The sequence below is a fragment of the Danio rerio genome, chromosome 14 (genome assembly GCF_052040795.2).
Source record: "Danio rerio strain M-AB ecotype USA chromosome 14, GRCz13ab, whole genome shotgun sequence".
NCBI lineage: Eukaryota > Metazoa > Chordata > Actinopteri > Cypriniformes > Danionidae > Danio > Danio rerio.
The window spans coordinates 19,194,954-19,213,240 of record NC_141034.1 but is presented as its reverse complement, the minus strand read 5'-3'; the positions used below and the strand labels follow the sequence as shown (position 1 = coordinate 19,213,240).

General features: G+C 42.7%; 1 protein-coding gene across 50 annotated transcripts in view; it reads right to left on the bottom strand.

Moving 5' to 3' along the window:
- The window catches only part of limch1b (LIM and calponin homology domains 1b), a 207,495-nt gene that overhangs the window by 11,309 nt on the left and 177,899 nt on the right, over positions 1 to 18,287 (bottom strand). For 16 of the 50 annotated variants that reach the window (XR_015507245.1, XR_015507250.1, XR_015507246.1 and 13 more), the window contains 8 exons: positions 17,451 to 17,696; positions 17,261 to 17,345; positions 17,100 to 17,173; positions 14,845 to 14,929; positions 14,639 to 14,713; positions 14,014 to 14,039; positions 10,159 to 10,272; positions 153 to 245 (listed from right to left, as the gene is read on the bottom strand). Coding sequence is in view for 38 of the 50 variants with exons in the window: in XM_087281245.1 (XP_087137371.1) it covers positions 153 to 245; positions 10,159 to 10,272; positions 14,014 to 14,039; positions 14,639 to 14,713; positions 14,845 to 14,929; positions 17,100 to 17,173; positions 17,261 to 17,345; positions 17,451 to 17,696 (798 nt within the window). In the remaining 12 variants the exon portion in view is untranslated. The remainder of the gene's footprint in view (positions 1 to 152; positions 246 to 10,158; positions 10,273 to 14,013; positions 14,040 to 14,638; positions 14,714 to 14,844; positions 14,930 to 17,099; positions 17,174 to 17,260; positions 17,346 to 17,450; positions 17,697 to 18,287) is intronic. The other 34 variants (XR_015507247.1, XR_015507251.1, XR_015507252.1 and 31 more) reach the window with 3 other exon arrangements.

The following is an 18,287-nucleotide window of genomic DNA, read 5'->3' as shown; positions in this document are numbered from 1 at the left end:
CATCATATTTATCTAAGCAAATACAGTTGAAAAACCAATACCAATTCAGTATGCAAATATCACAAGTGCATCAGAGCTATCGGTTACATTTTTAATTGTAGCAAATATTCTGAAAATTAAGTCTGCAAGATCCACAAAGAGAGTAGCTTCACCTCCTCATGGTAGCGTCTCTCCTCCTCCTCCACCTCCTTCTGCGCCTGCTCCCACTCCTGCTTTAGCTTCTCCTGCTCACGTCGATACTTTTCCTGTGATCACACAAAGACGTTTAATGCAGATTTCAAAGTGATTCGTATCTAATTCTGAGCACTTAATATCTGCGGGACTGAGATCCGAAGTGAATGTTTCATTAAGGTTCCCCATTCACACATACACTCACACACACGCAGGGATATCTTCATCACAAGCAGGGATTTGTGTATCATGCTGGGTTACGATCAGAGTGTTATTAAATGTCAAATATTTCATCAACGTTTAGCTGCAAAATTGTGCAAGTCGATTTGGAAACTATTCATGATTGACTATCAAAAGGTATTTCAACACTTCACTGTGACTCAAAATTCTGCCATTATTCATTCTTCTCTGGAACATAGAACATTGTGAAAATTGTGTCAACTGTCCAAGTTTAAAGTGCCTCTGCTGTACTATTTTTAAGATTTCTAATTTAGTTTTGGAGGTTTCCCACAAGTGATAACATACTTTGTACTCATAAAATGCTCTTTTTATTGTCTTTTAAGAATGCAGTCTCCTTAAACCCCTCCTTCCATAGGCCTGCACTCTGCTCTGATTGGTCAGATGGGCCAATCTATTGTTATTGGTCAATTAAACCTTTTATAAAACTTATACAATTATTAAATTGATCTGTTATAACCTTTATAATTAAACCACTATTACTATATCTGAACACAGGCTTCCTCAGCACTTGTAAACACAGTGATACAAACAGACCTAGTGGTCAATTATTGTGTCTGTTTTGCCATTTTTCCGAGTCCCATTGGTTTGGCCTTCATAGTGCTGAAAATAATACAAATGCCAACAACACAAACTCTTCCAGGTCTCCTCTGCCATGAGAGCATTGGACTGTTATTGTTGAGCTGCCATATAGACATGGGCTAGCATTATGCAAATCTAATATAAACATACATACTGTAGGTTTGTGTAGAAAGTAAAACTACAATTACCATAATCAATTCTTATTTCAGATAGTTCTGAATCAGTTCTTTGATTTGGAAGACAAAAAAATCATTTTAATGTGTACAATATACATCTTATACATTCACAGGCAAATCATATTTGAAAACACAACAGAGGCACATAATGGGTATCTTCCACATAAGACAGTAAAACATGAGTTGAAATGCAACAAATAAATGTAAATAATGGCAGATTTTACATTTTTTGAGGTGACCCCGCTGTAAGTGTCCAAATACTTTTAGGGGTTGCTGTATATTGATCCTCGTTTGGTTTAGTCTAGTGCACAGCTGAAAACCAGGCAACAGCCCAAGTGTGGGTTATAAAATCTAAAACATGCATCCTCTCCTCTTATTAATCAGTTCTGATTAAAGCTCTACTGAGAGACAAGATGAAGTGATTCAGTGTATTCCAGTTCCCCTTCGGTTGGGGAACTTCAGTGCCATAGAGTGGATTGATTGAAATCCACGATAATGGGAGGATTCGGATCAGAAGCCGCTTGTCTGGAGAGTATTGAATGGGCCAATGAATGAAATTAATTGGCAGCGTAAGCTTGCGCAGGTGTGCGGCATAGGCAATTAGCCCAGCATATAAGCGCACCTGAAGCCAGCAGACGCTATCCTTTTCGCTTCAGATCCTTTCTGAGTGAGTCGATGAGGGTTCCTCTTGCTGTTCAAGCACTTCAGAGCGAACGAGTGTGTCTCCCGGTCCAGAGTGGGTCTTCGCGGTGGCAGACGGTCGAGCTGGGTTTCTCCCTTGCCTGCGGTTCTTTGGGTCCGGTCCTCCAGAGCGGTGCGTATTGTTGCAACTTTCCTAAAAGAGCAACACAGTCGTGCAGCACGTCCTTTTCAAGATGGCGCTCCGGCTGTGCGTTTCTGGATGCGGGGGTTTCCTGGCTCCGGATGATGGACACGATCACTGCATTGCATGTTTGGGGGTCCAGCATGTTAATGCGGTGCTCGCGGGCGGTTCATGTCGTCATTGCGATGCCATGACCGTTGCACAGCTAAGATCGCAGCTAACTTTCGCAAGAGAGCGAGCCACCCTAGTTGCCTCCTGTTCTAAAAAAGCAGCGGGCGCTCGGGCAGATCTGAGGGTTTCAGCGGGAGATAATCCGCCGCCCACGGGCTCGCGGACCTCTCGCTCCTCACGGCGCTCCATCCAAGCTTCGGGTAGTGGGAGTGATCCGTCTAACCAGATGGTAGCTCTCACACTCGCTAACACCGGAGATCAGATGTCCTCCGCGGCATCGGAGGGTGGGCTTTCACTGTCCGACGAAGATCCGGACCCGCTCGCCCCCTCCGGGCAGGTGAGCGCTGTCAAATCGGATCCTGAAGCGGACATGTTAGCCGTGCTTTCCCGGGCTGCTTCGGCCGCGGGGTTGGAGATGGTTTATCCCCCAGCTCCGCGGCCGGACCGACTAGATGGGTGCTACGTAGAGGACCAGAAGGCGAAGCCTTCGAAGCCTCTCGTCCCCTTCTTCCCGGAAGTGCACAGTAGGCTCACGCAGTCTTGGAGGGCACCTTTCTCTGCCCGTGCTGCGTGTACCTCCGCCCTCACCGCCCTTGACGGCGGAGCTGCCAGGGGGTATGAGGCGATCCCGTCAGTGGAGCGCGCTATCGCGGTCAATCTTTGTTCGCGCGGCGCCTCTACGTGGCGGGGTTTGCCCCGCCTCCCATCCAAAGCCTGTAGGTTGTCTGCCTCCCTCGGAGCCAGAGCTTATAAGGCTGCGGGCCAGGCTGCTTCTGCTTTGCACGCGATGGCCACCTACCAGCGCTACCAAGCGCAGGCGCTGGCCGAGCTGCACGAGGGCGGGTCCAACCCAAGCTTATTACATGAGCTGCGCACCGCGACCGACTATGCTCTTCGGACTACTAAGTCCGCCGCGTGTGCGCTGGGGAGGACGATGTCCACACTTGTGGTTCAGGAACGCCACCTCTGGCTAAACCTGGCCGATATGCGCGATGTTGACAAAGTTCGCTTTCTTGACTCGCCCATATCCCAGGCTGGCCTGTTCGGCTACACTGTCGGTGAATTCACCCAGGAATTCAAGGCGGTGAAAGAGCAGTCGGATGCGATGGGCAATGTCATCTATCGGCGTGGCCGTAAGCCCGCTCCGCCCGCCGAGCCATCCACCTCCGCTGTTCCTCGCCGAGGGCGCCCGCCAACGAGTGCTGCCCCGCCCCCGCCTGCGCCTCCGGCCAAACGGGCGCGGCGTACACCTCGAAAGCAGGCAGCCCCTCCTGCCCAGGGCGCCGTTAAGTCCGGTAAACGGACCGCGAAGCGTCCCTGAGACAGGCCATCCGGAGAAGAGGAAACTTGCTCTTTCCCCGCTGGAGGACGGGGCCCCGATAACAACGGTACTTTTCAGTGCCACCAAAACATCAGTAAAAGAGCACTTTTTCCCTTCCCCGGATGTGACTGCACGAGTTCTGCCAGTCCGGGACGCGCTGCCTTCTGGCTCGCAGACTCTACGTGCTTCGCCAGTGGCTCACGAGCGCTGGGGGGACGGTCTCCCTTCCCTCAGCCCTCCAGCCCCCTCTCCGGAGTCAGGGTGCGGAGCCAGAGCGAATCGCTCTCCTCCAGCTCTTCCGCGGGACCCTCGTGCTTCCCGGATCAGCACACCCACTCCGCGCTGCCCCACCGCTGGTACGTCAGCGATTGTAGCGATGACTCCATTAGCGAGGGCTCTGCCTGCCTGGTTAGCGCGGGCCAGCCCCTCGCGGTGGCTCATACGCACAGTCAGACTCGGTTACGCGATTCAGTTCGCGAAACGGCCCCCCAAGTTTACGGGCGTGTATTTCTCCAGGGTCAACCCACTGTCCGCCCCTGTCTTGCGAGAGGAGATTGCTGCCCTCCTGGCGAAGGGTGCAATCTAGCCGGTTCCTCCAGCCGAGATGGAGAGTGGGTTTTACAGCCCATACTTCATCGTACCCAAAAAGAGCGGTGGGTCATGGCCAATCCTAGATCTGCGCGTTTTGAACCGCTGTCTGCACAGGCTGCCGTTCAGAATGCTCACGCAGAGGCGCATTCTCCAATGTGTTCGTCCTCAGGATTGGTTTGCAGCCATAGACCTGAAGGACGGGTATTTCCATGTCTCCATTCTTCCACGCCACCGCCAATTTCTGCGGTTTGCGTTCGAGGGTCGAGCGTGGCAGTACAAGGTCCTCCCCTTCGGGCTCTCTGTGTCTCCGCGGGTCTTCACCAAACTCGCAGAGGGTGCCCTAGCGCCCCTTCGGCTCGCGGGCATTTGCATACTCAATTATCTCGACGACTGACTGATTTTAGCTCACTCGCGGGAGCAGTTGATTATGCACAGGGACAAGGTGCTTCGGCATCTCCGCCTACTGGGGCTTCAGGTCAACCGAGAAAAGAGCAAACTCGCCTCCGTGCAGAGGATTTCTTTTCTCGGGATGGAGCTGGACTCGATCACCATGGTAGCGCACCTCTCCGAGGAACGCGCTCGCCTGTTGCTGAACTGTCTGAGGGAGCTCGACAGCAAACTAGTGGTCCCACTGAAGTTCTTTCAGAGGCTCCTGGGGCATATGGCATCCGCAGCCGCCGTCACGCCGCTCGGGTTGCTCCATATGAGACCACTTCAGCACTGGCTTCACGATCGGGTCCCCAGACGCGCATGGCACGCGGGCACACACCGGGTCTCGGTTACTGCGCTGTGTCGCCGCGCCCTCAGCCCTTGGAACGACCCCTCGTTCCTACAGGCCGGTGTGCCTCTAGGACAGGCGTCCAGCCATGTTGTTGTTTCAACAGATGCTTCCAACACTGGTTGGGGGGCCGTGTGTCGCGGGTATGCGGCTGCGGGCCTGTGGAAGGGTGCCCAGCTGCATTGGCATATCAATCGCCTAGAGCTGTTGGCAGTGTTCCTCGCTCTCCACCGCTTTTTTCCGGTGCTGGAGCGGCAACACGTGCTGGTCAGGATGGACAGCATGGCGGCGGCGGCGTATATCAACCGCATGGGGGGTATGCGCTCTCGCAGCATGTCTCAGCTCGCCCGCCGTCTGCTCCTCTGGAGTCACCAGCGGCTGAAATCGCTGCGCGCCATTCACGTTCCAGGCACGCTCAATCGTGCAGCCGATGCGCTCTCACGACAGCTGTTACACCCTGGAGAATGGAGACTCCACCCCGAGTCTGTTCAGCTGATATGGGCGCGATTCGGGGAGGCCCAGATCGATCTGTTTGCTTCCCCCGAGAACGCTCACTGCCAGTTGTTTTTTTCCCTGACCTAGAGCTCTCTCGGCACGGATGCACTGGCCCACAGCAGGCCTCGGGGCATGCGCAAGTATGCGTTTCCCCCAGTGAGCCTGCTCGCGCAGTTTCTGTGCAAGGTCAGGGAGGACGAGGAACAGGTTCTGCTAGTTGCGCCCCTTTGGCCCAACCGGACCTGGATATCAGAGCTCTCACTCCTCGCGACGGCCCTCCCCTGGTGGATCCCTTTGAGAGAGGACCTACTCTCTCAGGGACAGGGCACCATCTGGCACCCTCGCCCCGATCTTTGGAACCTCCACGTGTGGTCCCTAGACGCGAGGAAGACTTAGGTAACCTACCGACTGCGATGGTTAATACCATCACTCAGGCTAGAGCTCCCTCCACGAGGCGCGCCTACGCCCTGAAGTGGAGTCTATTCACTGAATGGTGCGTCTCTCGCAGAGAAGACCCCCGAAATTGCCAGATTAGTGTTGTGCTCTCTTTCCTTCAAGAGAAGTTGGACAGCAGGCTGTCGCCCTCCACTCTCAAGGTTTACGTGGCCGCCATCTCCGCTTATCATAGCGAGGTAGCTGGCGGCACCGTGGGAAAGCATAACCTTGTCATCCAGTTCCTTAGGGGTGCTAGGCGAATTAATCCATCTCGCCCCCCTCTCATGCCCTCTTGGGATCTCGCCCTCGTTCTCACAAGTTTGCGATCCGATCCCTTTGAGCCACTAGAATCAGTATCTCTAAGATTTCTGTCCCTGAAGACAGCTCTGCTGGTTGCGTTGGCCTCCATCAAGAGGGTCGGGGACCTGGAGGCATTTTCGGTCAGTGACTCGTGCCTGGAATTCGGGCCGGATTACTCTCACGTCATCCTGAGACCCCGCCCCGGTTATGTGCCCAAGGTTCCTACCACCCCCTTTAGAGATCAGGTAGTGGACCTGCAAGCGCTGCCCCCGGAGGAGGCAGACCCAGCCCTTTCTTTACTTTGTCCAGTTCGCGCTCTGCGCATTTATGTGGACCGTACTCAGAATTTTAGATCATCTGAGGAGCTCTTTGTCTGTTATGGCGGTCGGCAGCAGGGAAGTGCCGTATCGAAACAAAGATTATCCCACTGGATTGTGGATGCCATTTCACTCGCTTATTCGAGTCGAGGTCAGCCGTGTCCACCGGGAGTACGTGCACACTCCACTCGGAGCGTTGCATCCTTTTGGGCGCGTGCACGTGGCGCCTCTCTAACAGACATCTGTAGAGCTGCGGGCTGGGCGACACCCAACACATTTGCAAGGTTTTACAATCTGCGAGGGAAGCCGGTTTCCTCAAGGGTATTAGGTAACCCTTTGGTGATTGAGGAAACAACTCGGTAGGGTGTTGAAACACGCTTGCTGCGCCATTCTCCCTAACACGGAGGTGCGTGCGCCTTTTTATCTGTCAGTAAAGTTCCCCGTCAGGTGAGCCCTGCAGATTCCTCCGTGGCCCCCAGCACTGACTCAGCGGAGGAGTCACTTGCTGGCCCACTACGTTGTAGGTCTGCCCGCTGGTCAGCCCGCGTTTTGGGTATAGGTGCCTGCTATGCGTGATCCCCACTAGGCGATCCCATATGCTTATTCCGCCACGGTTAAGTCCCCCCCCTGGGCGGACCCGTGTCTTCCCTCTCTGCTAACCACTCTTTTGCTATGCGTACTCCCCCTTTTTTAGGGCTAGTCCATATGTTAAATCTGCCATCTATCCCCCCCTTGGGTAACGGATGGCCTCCGCAGCGTCCTCCCTATCGGGATTGTACGCTCCCAACGTACTGTCGTATTTCCTAGAATTATCTAGATGCTCACGACTTCCCAAAAAATATATCTAAATCCGTAAAACTTCTGTTGAAGTAGGATAAATTAGGGCCAGGGACACGTTGGAGGACCGCGCCTCCCATGATGTGGGTGCGTCACGCTTGCTTGACTATCCCCTCATTGGGGGCGTTGGTAAGGTGCAGTCATTATGGCGCTTTCCATACTTCTCCCATTATCGTGGATTTCAATCAATCCACTCTATGGCACTGAAGTTCCCCAACCGAAGGGGAACGTTCGAGGTTACAGAAGTAACCCTTCGTTCCCCGAGGAGGGGAACGGAAGTGCCATACTCCGTCGCCATAATGACTGTCCCTTAGCTGTTTGAAAGGATCTTCAGCTTAAAAGGATAGCGTCTGCTGGCTTCAGGTGCGCTTATATGCTGGGCTAATTGCCTATGCCGCACACCTGCGCAAGCTTACGCTGCCAATTAATTTCATTCATTGGCCCGTTCAATACTCTCCAGACAAGCGGCTTCTGATCCGAATCCTCCCATTATCGTTGATTTCAATCAATCCACTCTATGGCACTTCCGTTCCCCTCCTCGGGGAACGAAGGGTTACTTCTGTAACCTCGAACGTTCTCCAAGTTAGATCAGAGGGTGTTCACACTTGTAGATTACGCTTCTTTATTATTTAGGAATGGACCAAAAACATTTAGCCCTGTGCGAACACTTAAGGTGTGTTCAAATCCACTTTTGGTATTTTAAGGACTTGTAATGTGTGTTAAAAAATAAGAGTTTCATCATCCATTCATTTTAAGAGTGAGTTGTGGTTGCACAATGATGATTTTGCTATATGATGATTTTGCTCAACTACCAAGGAAACAGATCAGATCATATACAGAATGAGCCGGATTCCACCAAAGCATTTTAACATTTTTTATATCCATGTAGAAAATAATAATCTTTACATTTTAATCCTTTACTCTTTTCAAATGTAAAGATGTTTGTGTGCTGCTGACATTAAACCAGCTTTTAGTTTGTCAATGGCACAGTCTATTTCAGTAGCCTCATAATAGCAATACACCGAATGTGCATATGAACACACCCAATTTTCAGACAGGCACAAAAGAGTGCACAAATGGGTGCAAATGCATTTGCAATTTAAATCACATGATACCGAATGTGAAAATGATAGGGTGAAACTAGCAAAAAAGTACTTGTGTCAAACTCATGCCGCATTGCAAAAGACGTCTGATAGGGCCCTTAGAGTTCATGTTGTAACTTTTAAAGGGATAGTCCACCCAAAAATGTAAATTTACCTTCAGTTTACTTAAGTGGTTGAAAAATATGTATATTGAACAAAGTGTAATGGAAACCAGTAACCTTTGACATCCATAGTAGAAAAAAAACAAATACTATAAAAGTCAATGGCTACTAGTTTCCAAAATTCTTCAAAATATGATCAGGTTTGTGATCATTAAAGGTTGAGTAAATGATGACAGAATTTTCTGTTTTGGTTGAACTAGCCCTTTAAGATATATCTAAATTCCTTACCAAATTTAACAAACATTCAAAACGTTGCAGTGTGTGTGTGCTGGGCTAAATAAACTGCAAGAGTTCACACTTAGCTGATGATTGATTATAAAGCTTGTTTGGCATGCTGTCCTGGGAGAAAGCCTTGAGCTCATAAGATCCTCGAGCCCCGGGCTCCCTCCCGTTTGCAAGGCGAGAGGGAAGTTTGAGCTCAGGTAGATCTCGAGAATTCTGGTGCTGTAGTAACTAATGAACAGAGTTGATTGCTCTAAAGAGATAACTATTTACTAGCATGTCTATGGTGCTGATTTGGATTAGTCAATTAATTTAGGTCGCATGTTTTTTGACGGTGGGAGGAAATCAGGGAACCCAAGGGAAACCCATGTGAGCACGGGGAGAACGTTTAAACTCAGCACAGAAACGTCAGCTGGCTTGGTAAGGACTAGAACCAGTGATGTTCTTGCTGTGAGGCAACAGTGCCAACCACTGGGCCACAGTGCCACCCATCTAGGAAAGGAGGAGAAGGGGTGGAAGGGGGGATTCTTCAAAAAGGAAGATGGCTGTCATGTGGAACTTAGGGTATTTATAGTGGCCTAGGAATCGTCTGATTAGTGAATCATAAATTGAATAATGGGGGGCTGGCTGCAGCAATCATAAGCATGTGATGCTCTCGAAATTAGTGTATAAATAAACTTCACGTGTTGTATATGTGTGTACATGTGATGAGTAACAACTGATAAGAGCTAATAAGATGTGTAAGGAGCCTAAAATTCCTCTGTCACACATACATGAAGATCTGCTGCAAGGAAATGCATTTGCAGAACCTTTATAACTGTATAATGGACAATATTGCAACTATGATGAGTGAAACAAGATATGATTGAATGTTGTATTTTTTTCTCTTCTTTTTACTTTTTCTTCCACAAAAGGGTTTCAGCTAGCACTTATTCACACTTGATCAAATAAAATACACCAATCGAGCTGAACCAATCCTGCCAGGTGTAAACACACCCTAACACTTTCTGTTATAGCGCACAACATAATCAATTGTTTACGAAGAAAACATGCAATGTAAAGAGATTAGCCAAAAATGAACATTCTGTCATCGCTTACTCTAATAACATTCCATATGAAACGAGTGTTATCTACAGTAAATGAATAGCATGCTGCTTTTTACTCCAACCAAAGCAAATGGTAACCAAATGGCATATTTGGTCCCCATCCACTTTAATTGTCTTTTAAAAATCAGTCTGTGCATTCTAATGACAAAATTTTCATTTTTAGGAGAAAACTATCTTAAATGCTTAAGCATTGTAAGCATAAAATGCTGATTGCCTGGTTAGTCTAGTCTGCTTGACTTGTAGAGACTAAGCATGCTCAGGTTGTGCTCTTGAAGCTGCTTTGATTCTCAGTGCTGGCTCAAGCAGGGCTCTCATTACTCAAGCCGTTGTACCTGAAGCATGCGTTCCTGCTCTTTCTGCCACCTCTCCTGACGATTGCGCTCTTCCTCAGGGTCCCAAGAAAAGTGTTCACCCCGATTCACCAGATTCAGCACTGAGGGAGGGACCTAACCGTACCGTCCGCAATGATATGCACCCACAAGCACACACCCCGAATGAAGATGCACCAAACAACACCAAAAACAGTGAGAAAGGAAATGGATAGAGAGAACGTTCATCTATTACCCCTAAAGTAGTCTTGACTATATCTGATTACTAGAAAGGACAAAGCAGATAAATGTGAAAAGACAAGAAAAATTGGAAAAGTTGAGCTGTTTTCTCATCTGGTATTGAATATTCTACAAAAGTGGTATTTTGGAAAGTATTAATTTAATTGATCAGATTTTATGCGTGGCGTATGAGAGTCACAACACTTAGCGCAAGACTGTTAATTTGAACTTAATTGTACTGTGTGTGTGTATATATATATATATATATATATATATATATATATATATATATATATATATATATATATATATATATATATATATATATATATATATATATATATGAAATGCCTAAAAACAAATGATAAATTGAACTTTCAAAACAACTACCCATATGAGAAATCAAATGCTCAAACAATCAAATAATATATCAAAATGCATTCTCAAATGAGAAATCAAATGTATTTAATGTTTAATTTTCATGAACAACTCAGGGCTGCACAGTGGCACAGTGGGTAGCCCGATCACCTAACAGCAAGAAGGTTGCTGGTTCAAGCCTCTGGTGTTTTTGTGTGGAGTTTGCATATTTTCCCAATGTTTGCGTGGGTTTCCTCTGAGTGCCCCGTTTTCCCTCACAAGTGCGGTACAGGTGAATTGAGTAAGCTAAATTGTCTGTAGTGTATGTGTGTGAATGAGTGTGTATGGATGTTTCCCAGTGTTGGGTGTCAGCTGGAAGGGCATCCGCTGCGTAAAACATGTGCTGTATATATTAGCGGTTATTTCCGCTGTGGCAACCTCAGATTAATAAAGGCACTAAGCCGAAAAGAAAATAAATGAATGAATGAATGCATGAATGAATGAACAACTCAGTATAATTCTGTAATACCTACATGACAATTCAAATGCTCAAACTATAATTCAAATGGAGGAACCAGTTTCTAATACATTCTGATAATGTATTATTTCTTAGTACCAATTTTCAAGAGTTTTTTGCTCTCTCAACTTCAGACATTTTAGGTCAGTGCAACTGATGTTTTCAAAAGTTGAGTACTCAAGAAAAAAACAAAAGAAAAAAAAAGGATTATGATTTTTTTTTTCACTCAACTTCAGACATTTTAAATCAGTTCAACTGATGTTTACAAAAGTTGAGTACTCAAGAAAAAACAATGGAAATAAGGATTATGTTTTTTTTTCACTCAAATTCAGGCATTCCAGTTCTGCAGGCAAAAAAAATGTTCAGTTGACACAAATTTTGTTAAAGAGTTGTTCACTTCTCCAGATGTTAACCCAACTAAATATTTTTTGTATTACTGAGAAATAATTTATAATTTTAAATCAGTGCAGCTGATGTTTTCAAAAGTTGAGTGAACAAGAAAAAACGAAAGGAAATTAGGATTATATATATATATATATATATATATATATATATATATATATATATATATATATATATATATATATATATATATATATATATTATTTATTCATTATTATTATTATTTTTTTATGTTGTACTGGCTTAAAAACTTTTAGTGTACTCAGGCAACAGACATATGTAAACTGCTGAGGGTATAATGCACATTTATGCATCATGTCAAATTACAAGTTATTGCTGTGACTTCAAAAATACAGTTGCATATGCAAAGGGTGATATTAATTCCTGCCGGTGTTTTCATATAGGTTCATTCATTCATTTACTTTTCGGCTTAGTCCTTTAATTAAACCCATAAAAACACAGAGAGAACATGCAAACTCCACACAGTTTGCCAACTGACCCAGCCGAGGCTTAAACCAGCAGCCTTCTTGCTGAGAGGCGATCATGCTACTTTCTGCACCACCATAACGCCCCTTCATATAAGTTAAACATACAAAATACAACTCAATACACTTCTGCCTGCCCTATTTTGTAGAGTATAATTATTATTTAGACTGCAGGTTTTCCATAACACAACTCAGGAGCCAACTAAGTTAATCTGTGTTGCTTCTACTTAACTTCAAATATTTGTGACAACTAAAGTATGATTATTTTACATGTGTGTATTTTAGAGTACACCATGCTGTGTGAATGTGTTTGTGTACTGGTTTTGGTGGTTTCCAATGAAAGCATTTTGTATGATCACATGGGTATGACATAGCTGTGGTTACGGTGGTTTACGAGAACATGCCTATGGATTCTGGAGAATTTTTTGCACTTTCCTAAGCAAAATACCTTCTATTTAGTCCATGATCTGTGAGCTCATTTGGTCTTGTGTGCTTGTTGTAGCATGCAGGTGTGGGAGTGTCAGTGTTTACCTTTTTACTGGCAGCATGCTTGTGAGTCTGCTGACTTGTAATCAGCATGCTACAGCTATAGCTTGTGTATATAAAGTATATAGCTGGTGTTTCAGTAGCTGGTTATCAGTCAGTTGCTGTTCATGTTACCGTCTGTGTTTATCAGGAATTTTATTCAGGAGTCAAGTTTGTCAGGTCACATTCTTGTTAATCGAGTTTGGAGTTTCTGGAACTCTTACTGAATTACTATCTGAACTGGCTTCATCGATAGATTTCGGCCGTCCTGGAGAACTTAATATCATTATTTGCACTGCCTTCATCTACAGCATACAAAAAAATAACTCACACTTGAATTCTGTTTTTAGTTTATGACAAAGGCACCTTCAAAAATTCATATCAGGCATTAAAATTATGTAAAAGATGACTCTGAACAAATCTTCCTGTATCATGAACATTATTGACCTTTATGCATTAAATACATCTAAAGCTTGCTGTCAGAAACTCACCAGCCTAGTTTATTGTTCCTTGGTAACAGTGAATCTCTGAATGTTAGATCCGGCAGGAGTAAGTATAGTATGTCATTGTATTTTGACAAGTATTATTTTCACAAATCAGCACTTTTAACTACACAACTACACACACAAAAACAAATGACGATGAATTTATCATTAACTGTTTGTAACCTTTTGATTTTATTCAATTTGTCAGCTTTTGAAATATATGTTGTCAGATTCCTCAGAATCAATCTTTAAATTCTATGAGTTTGGTTTACTTAATATTTAGGGGCAAAATGAATGCAGCTTCATACTTTCACAATAGATGAATTAATAAGAAACATTTTAAACCATTGATATTATTACATAAATATTGTTTTATTTGTTCATTTATGTTTAACTAACAAAATCAATCACAAAGTTTATTTAGTTCAATTACCTTAAAAGTATGTAATCCAAAGGGATAGAAATTTTATATGCAATCAAAATACATAAATAATCTTATTTGTTAGACCTATTTTTTAAAGTGTAGTTGCTTAGTAGCTTGCATAATGAATAGACTGATTAATGTGATTTATATTATGTTTATGACTTATATCATTTAGTATTATTTCATTAAAGATTATTAGGATTTATAAATCACATATTAAGACGTTATTCTACATGAACATATTCTGAATCCCTTAATCCTATCCCATACCTAAACTTAACCACTTACTTAATGACCACTTAACTACTTTAAATATTAATAAGCAGAAAAATAATAAAATAAAACCAGATGACAAAACATCAGAAACAAACTGAAGAAGATTCAAGGATGAGGAAAGAAGAAAAAAAAGATTGACAGATCAATAAATGTAATGTCATTACTTACATTTTCATGAGCCTTCTCAGCCATATCTGGAAAATGAAAGCAAAGCATGTTTTTAGACCTATACTTTCAGCAATTTCATTAATGATTCATTTTATTATTATTATTATTATTATTATTATTATTATTTTGCTTAAAAGCAAATTACTCAAAAAGTGGGGACTGGCTGTCAAATGTAAACTAAAAACATAAAAACAATCAAATAATTACTCAATTATCTTAACTGTTATGTTATTATAAAGTTTAATCTAGACTTTGTAAAAGAGTAACATTACACCCAACACTAGACAATTCAGTGAGAAAACAAAAAATGAATTCAGTGCAATACAATTGTACTTTGAACAGACATTTAAGCAAAACATTAAAATAAAAATAAAAATACACAAAAACATAAAAGGTCAATATTATTAATCTAGCTACTTGCTTATATAATGAAGAATTACAGACATTTCCTTATTTATTTCCCACCATGAGAATTAATATGTTCATGTCTCTCAGAGGTTGTGTGACATAACATACTGTAACAATGGGTTATGTGAGGTTAGACAATAATAACAGTCATGAATTAGTCTGGCTTGCGGCCAATGGGGGACTCCATTAGACGGGACTCAACTGGTAAGCTCTTTACCTGATGGGGCGAAGAAATCTCTGCGCAATTTAGGATTACTTGACAACGATGTTAACTGAGCACTGACAGCCAACTCTAAACAATGACCCAAAAATGGGAAGAAATGAGAGTTTACCTTTGGCTTTTAGTTGTATGTAATATCTAATGGGAGAAATGAACTTCAGGATGAAAAATATTGGTTATAGCTAGTGTTGAATAACACTCACCTGCTTTGGTTCTGTATGATTCGGGTCTGGATGATTCAGGCTCATTTGTTGATTTCTGTGGGATCTCAGCTGTTAGTTCACTGACCTAAAACCAAATTCAAAGAAGTTAAATTCAAACACATACAGAAAATAAAATCAACTACAGTTTTTATCAATTGTTTTAACTCAATTCTCCATTGAAGTTTTTGTTTTTCAAAACAATAAGTTTAAATCTTTGAAGAATTAGCTTATTGTTCACATCTGATTGTCATTTCTTATTGGTTTAAATTGCAACTGCTTTGCCACATGTGTGCAAACAACTATCTGTAGTTTGGACAAAAACGAATTGCATATGGCTTGTTGATCAAAACTGATGAGTCAGTTCTCATTTAAACTGTCAAACTCCTCACAACCATCAATCATTTTTCATAGTGTTTTTCATTTTACACACTCAAAACAATCCACTCAATTATTAAACATTTGTATACACACGTTTACACCATAAATATCAGATATTGACATTGTTTGTGATGTCGGCAAAACCAACAAGAGTGACAGAATGTCCACCAAGAAGAATTTGTTTCATGAATAATATTTTGTAGTATTTTGTGTGTATTTGTGGTAACATACGAAATATGAAATATACAATACAGTAACTGGACAAGCAAGATTGCACTTTGTATGTAATACATTTGTACACAAATAAATGTAAATGTTCTTTTTGTCTATGTACTATTGACTCTTCTAAATAAATATCAGATGTTTTAAAACTTTAATTTCCATGGTTGACTGTCATGGTGAAAAAGCAAGTAATCATTTTGAGCTGTGTGGCTCAAACAATGACAAACACACTTTATGTTTTGGTGGCCTTGGCCAAATGACTGACATGATATCTAGGTTTTGAAGCATGAATGAAATGTTTTGGGGGAGTAACTACATTTTGCAGGCGTGCAATAAAGTTCTAAAGTTTCAGCAAACTGTTTTGAGATTTGCACTTACAGTTTAGAGAATGTTAAGTCTGTCAATTGCCTGTGTCTTTTAATTTTAATGTGTACAGGTACAGTTGAAGTCAGAATTATTGTCCCCCTTGGAATTATTTATTCTTTTTAAAAATATCCCCCAAATGATGTTTAACAGAGGCAGTTAATTCCGCTGTGGCGACCCTGGATTAATAAAGGGACTAAGCCAACAAGAAAATGAATGAATGAATGTTTAACAGAGCAAGGAAATTTACACACTATGTCTGATAATATTTATTTTTTTATTCTGGAGAAAGTCTTATTTGTTATATTTCGGCTAGAGTAAAAGCAGTTTTTAATTGTTTAAAAACCATTTTAAGGATAAAATTATTCGCCCCTTCAAGCTATATTTTTTAGTCTACAGAACAAACCATCATGGTACAATAACTTGCCTAATTACCCTAACCTGCCTAGTTAACCTAATTAACCTAGTTAAGCCTTTAAATGTCAATTTAAGCTGTATAGAAGTGTCTTGTAAAATATCTAGTCCAATATTATCTACTGTCATCATGGCAATGATAAAATAAATCAGTTATTAGAAATGAGTTATTAAAATTATTACGTTTAGAAATGTGTTGAAGAAATCTTCTCTCCATTAAACAGAAATTGGGGAAAAAAAAAGAAACAGTGGGGCTAATAATTCAGGGGGGCTAATAATTCTGACTTCAGTTGTATGTACAAAAAAGTACTGGATATACCACTGGTTTAAATAATTTGTAATATATAAGTAACTGTAGTAACTGATTACAATATGTTTAAGAAGTAGTTTACTACAAGGGTGACGTGGAGGCGCAGTGAGTAGCACGTTCTCCTCACAGCAAGAAGGTCGCTGGTTCGAGCGTCGGCTGAATCAGTAAGCATTTCTGTCTGGAGTTTGCATGTTCTCCCCGTGTTCGCGTGGGTTTCCTCTAGGTGCTTTGGTTTCCCGCACAAGTCCAAAGACATGTGGAACAGGTGAATTGGGTAAGCTAAAAATGACCGTAGTGTATGAGTGTAAATGAGTGTTTGTGTTTCCCAGTGATGGGTTGTGGCTGGAAGGGCATCTGCTGCATAAAACATGTGCTGGATAAGTTGGCAGTTCATTCCGCTGTGGCGGCCCCAGATTAATAAAGGGACTAAGCCGAATATAAATAAATGAATGAGTTTACTATAGGTTACTAGCCAATTCTGTATTTACGTACATAAGAACTTTTTCCTGTACATTTTTATATACAGTACAGTAAGCAAAACTACCACAGAATTTACATATAAACTAACCTGTGCAGAAATCTCCATTTGAATCACGTCGTGTAGAGAGTCACTCATACCCCTCTCATGTGTCTTCTCTTGATCTACATGGGGAAGAACAATTACAAAAGAATATGATGAGCACAAGGAATCAAAAAACTGAGATAATAATCAAATAAAAGCAGACCAACCTGTAACAGTCTCATCTGGATTTATCTCCAACACTTTTGGGAATTCAGGGACATCTCCGACCTGCGGGACCGTCCGTCCTTCAATCTGTACAATATAGACGGTTTACAGATGTTTTTAGAATCGACTCAGCTACAACTGTATTTTGAATGTAAACTCTGTTTTCTTTTGCTTGTAACAGCACATACTGACCTCTGTAGTATCTCTGTGTTTCTCTGGGCTCTCTGCTGTGCGTGTGGATGAGAGCATGTGGACCGTGGGCTGAACTACAGAGACTTCACTATCTGTCATGTCTGAGTCTGTGTGCTGGTAGGAAGATGAGAAGAACTGTAGATGAGAAGAATCTTCTTCCTCTGCTTTGTTTCTCTGTGGTCCTGTCTTCTCAATGCCGAGGCCGTCATCTTCCCTTTCCCCATTCACTCGCACTCTTTCATCCAACTGAGACATTTAAAATTCAGCATAAACATTCATTTCTCTTGTTTCCTTAGTAAGTAACTTTGTTTCATCTTCAAAAAAAAAAAAAACATTTTTGTATTTAGTTGAGAAGCAACAGCGTGTGTAATAATAAAGGAGCACATTTTAGCTACATTATGTGTGTATTGTTGAAAGTTTAAAAACTTAATAACCAATATGTGATAAACATGTACTAACATAATAAAACTTGTTTTACTTTACATGACCTCACAAGAGCATGTGGTCATCTAATACTACTCACCTATTCTGGATAAACTCTATTATTTTAATAATAATGCTGATGCTACATCTACATCTCTAGATGTCACTGCATTTGAGGTCTAAATATATATAAACTCACTGGCCACTTTATTAGGTTCACCGACCCAACTGCTTATTAATGCAAATTTCTTGTCAGCCAATCACATGGCAGCAACTCAATGCATTTAGGTATGTAGACATGGTCAAGACGATCTGCTGCAGTTCAAACTGAGCAACAGAATGGGGAAGAAAGGTGATTTAAGTGACTTTGATTGTGGCATGGTTGTTGGAGTCAGATGGGCTGGTCTGAGTACT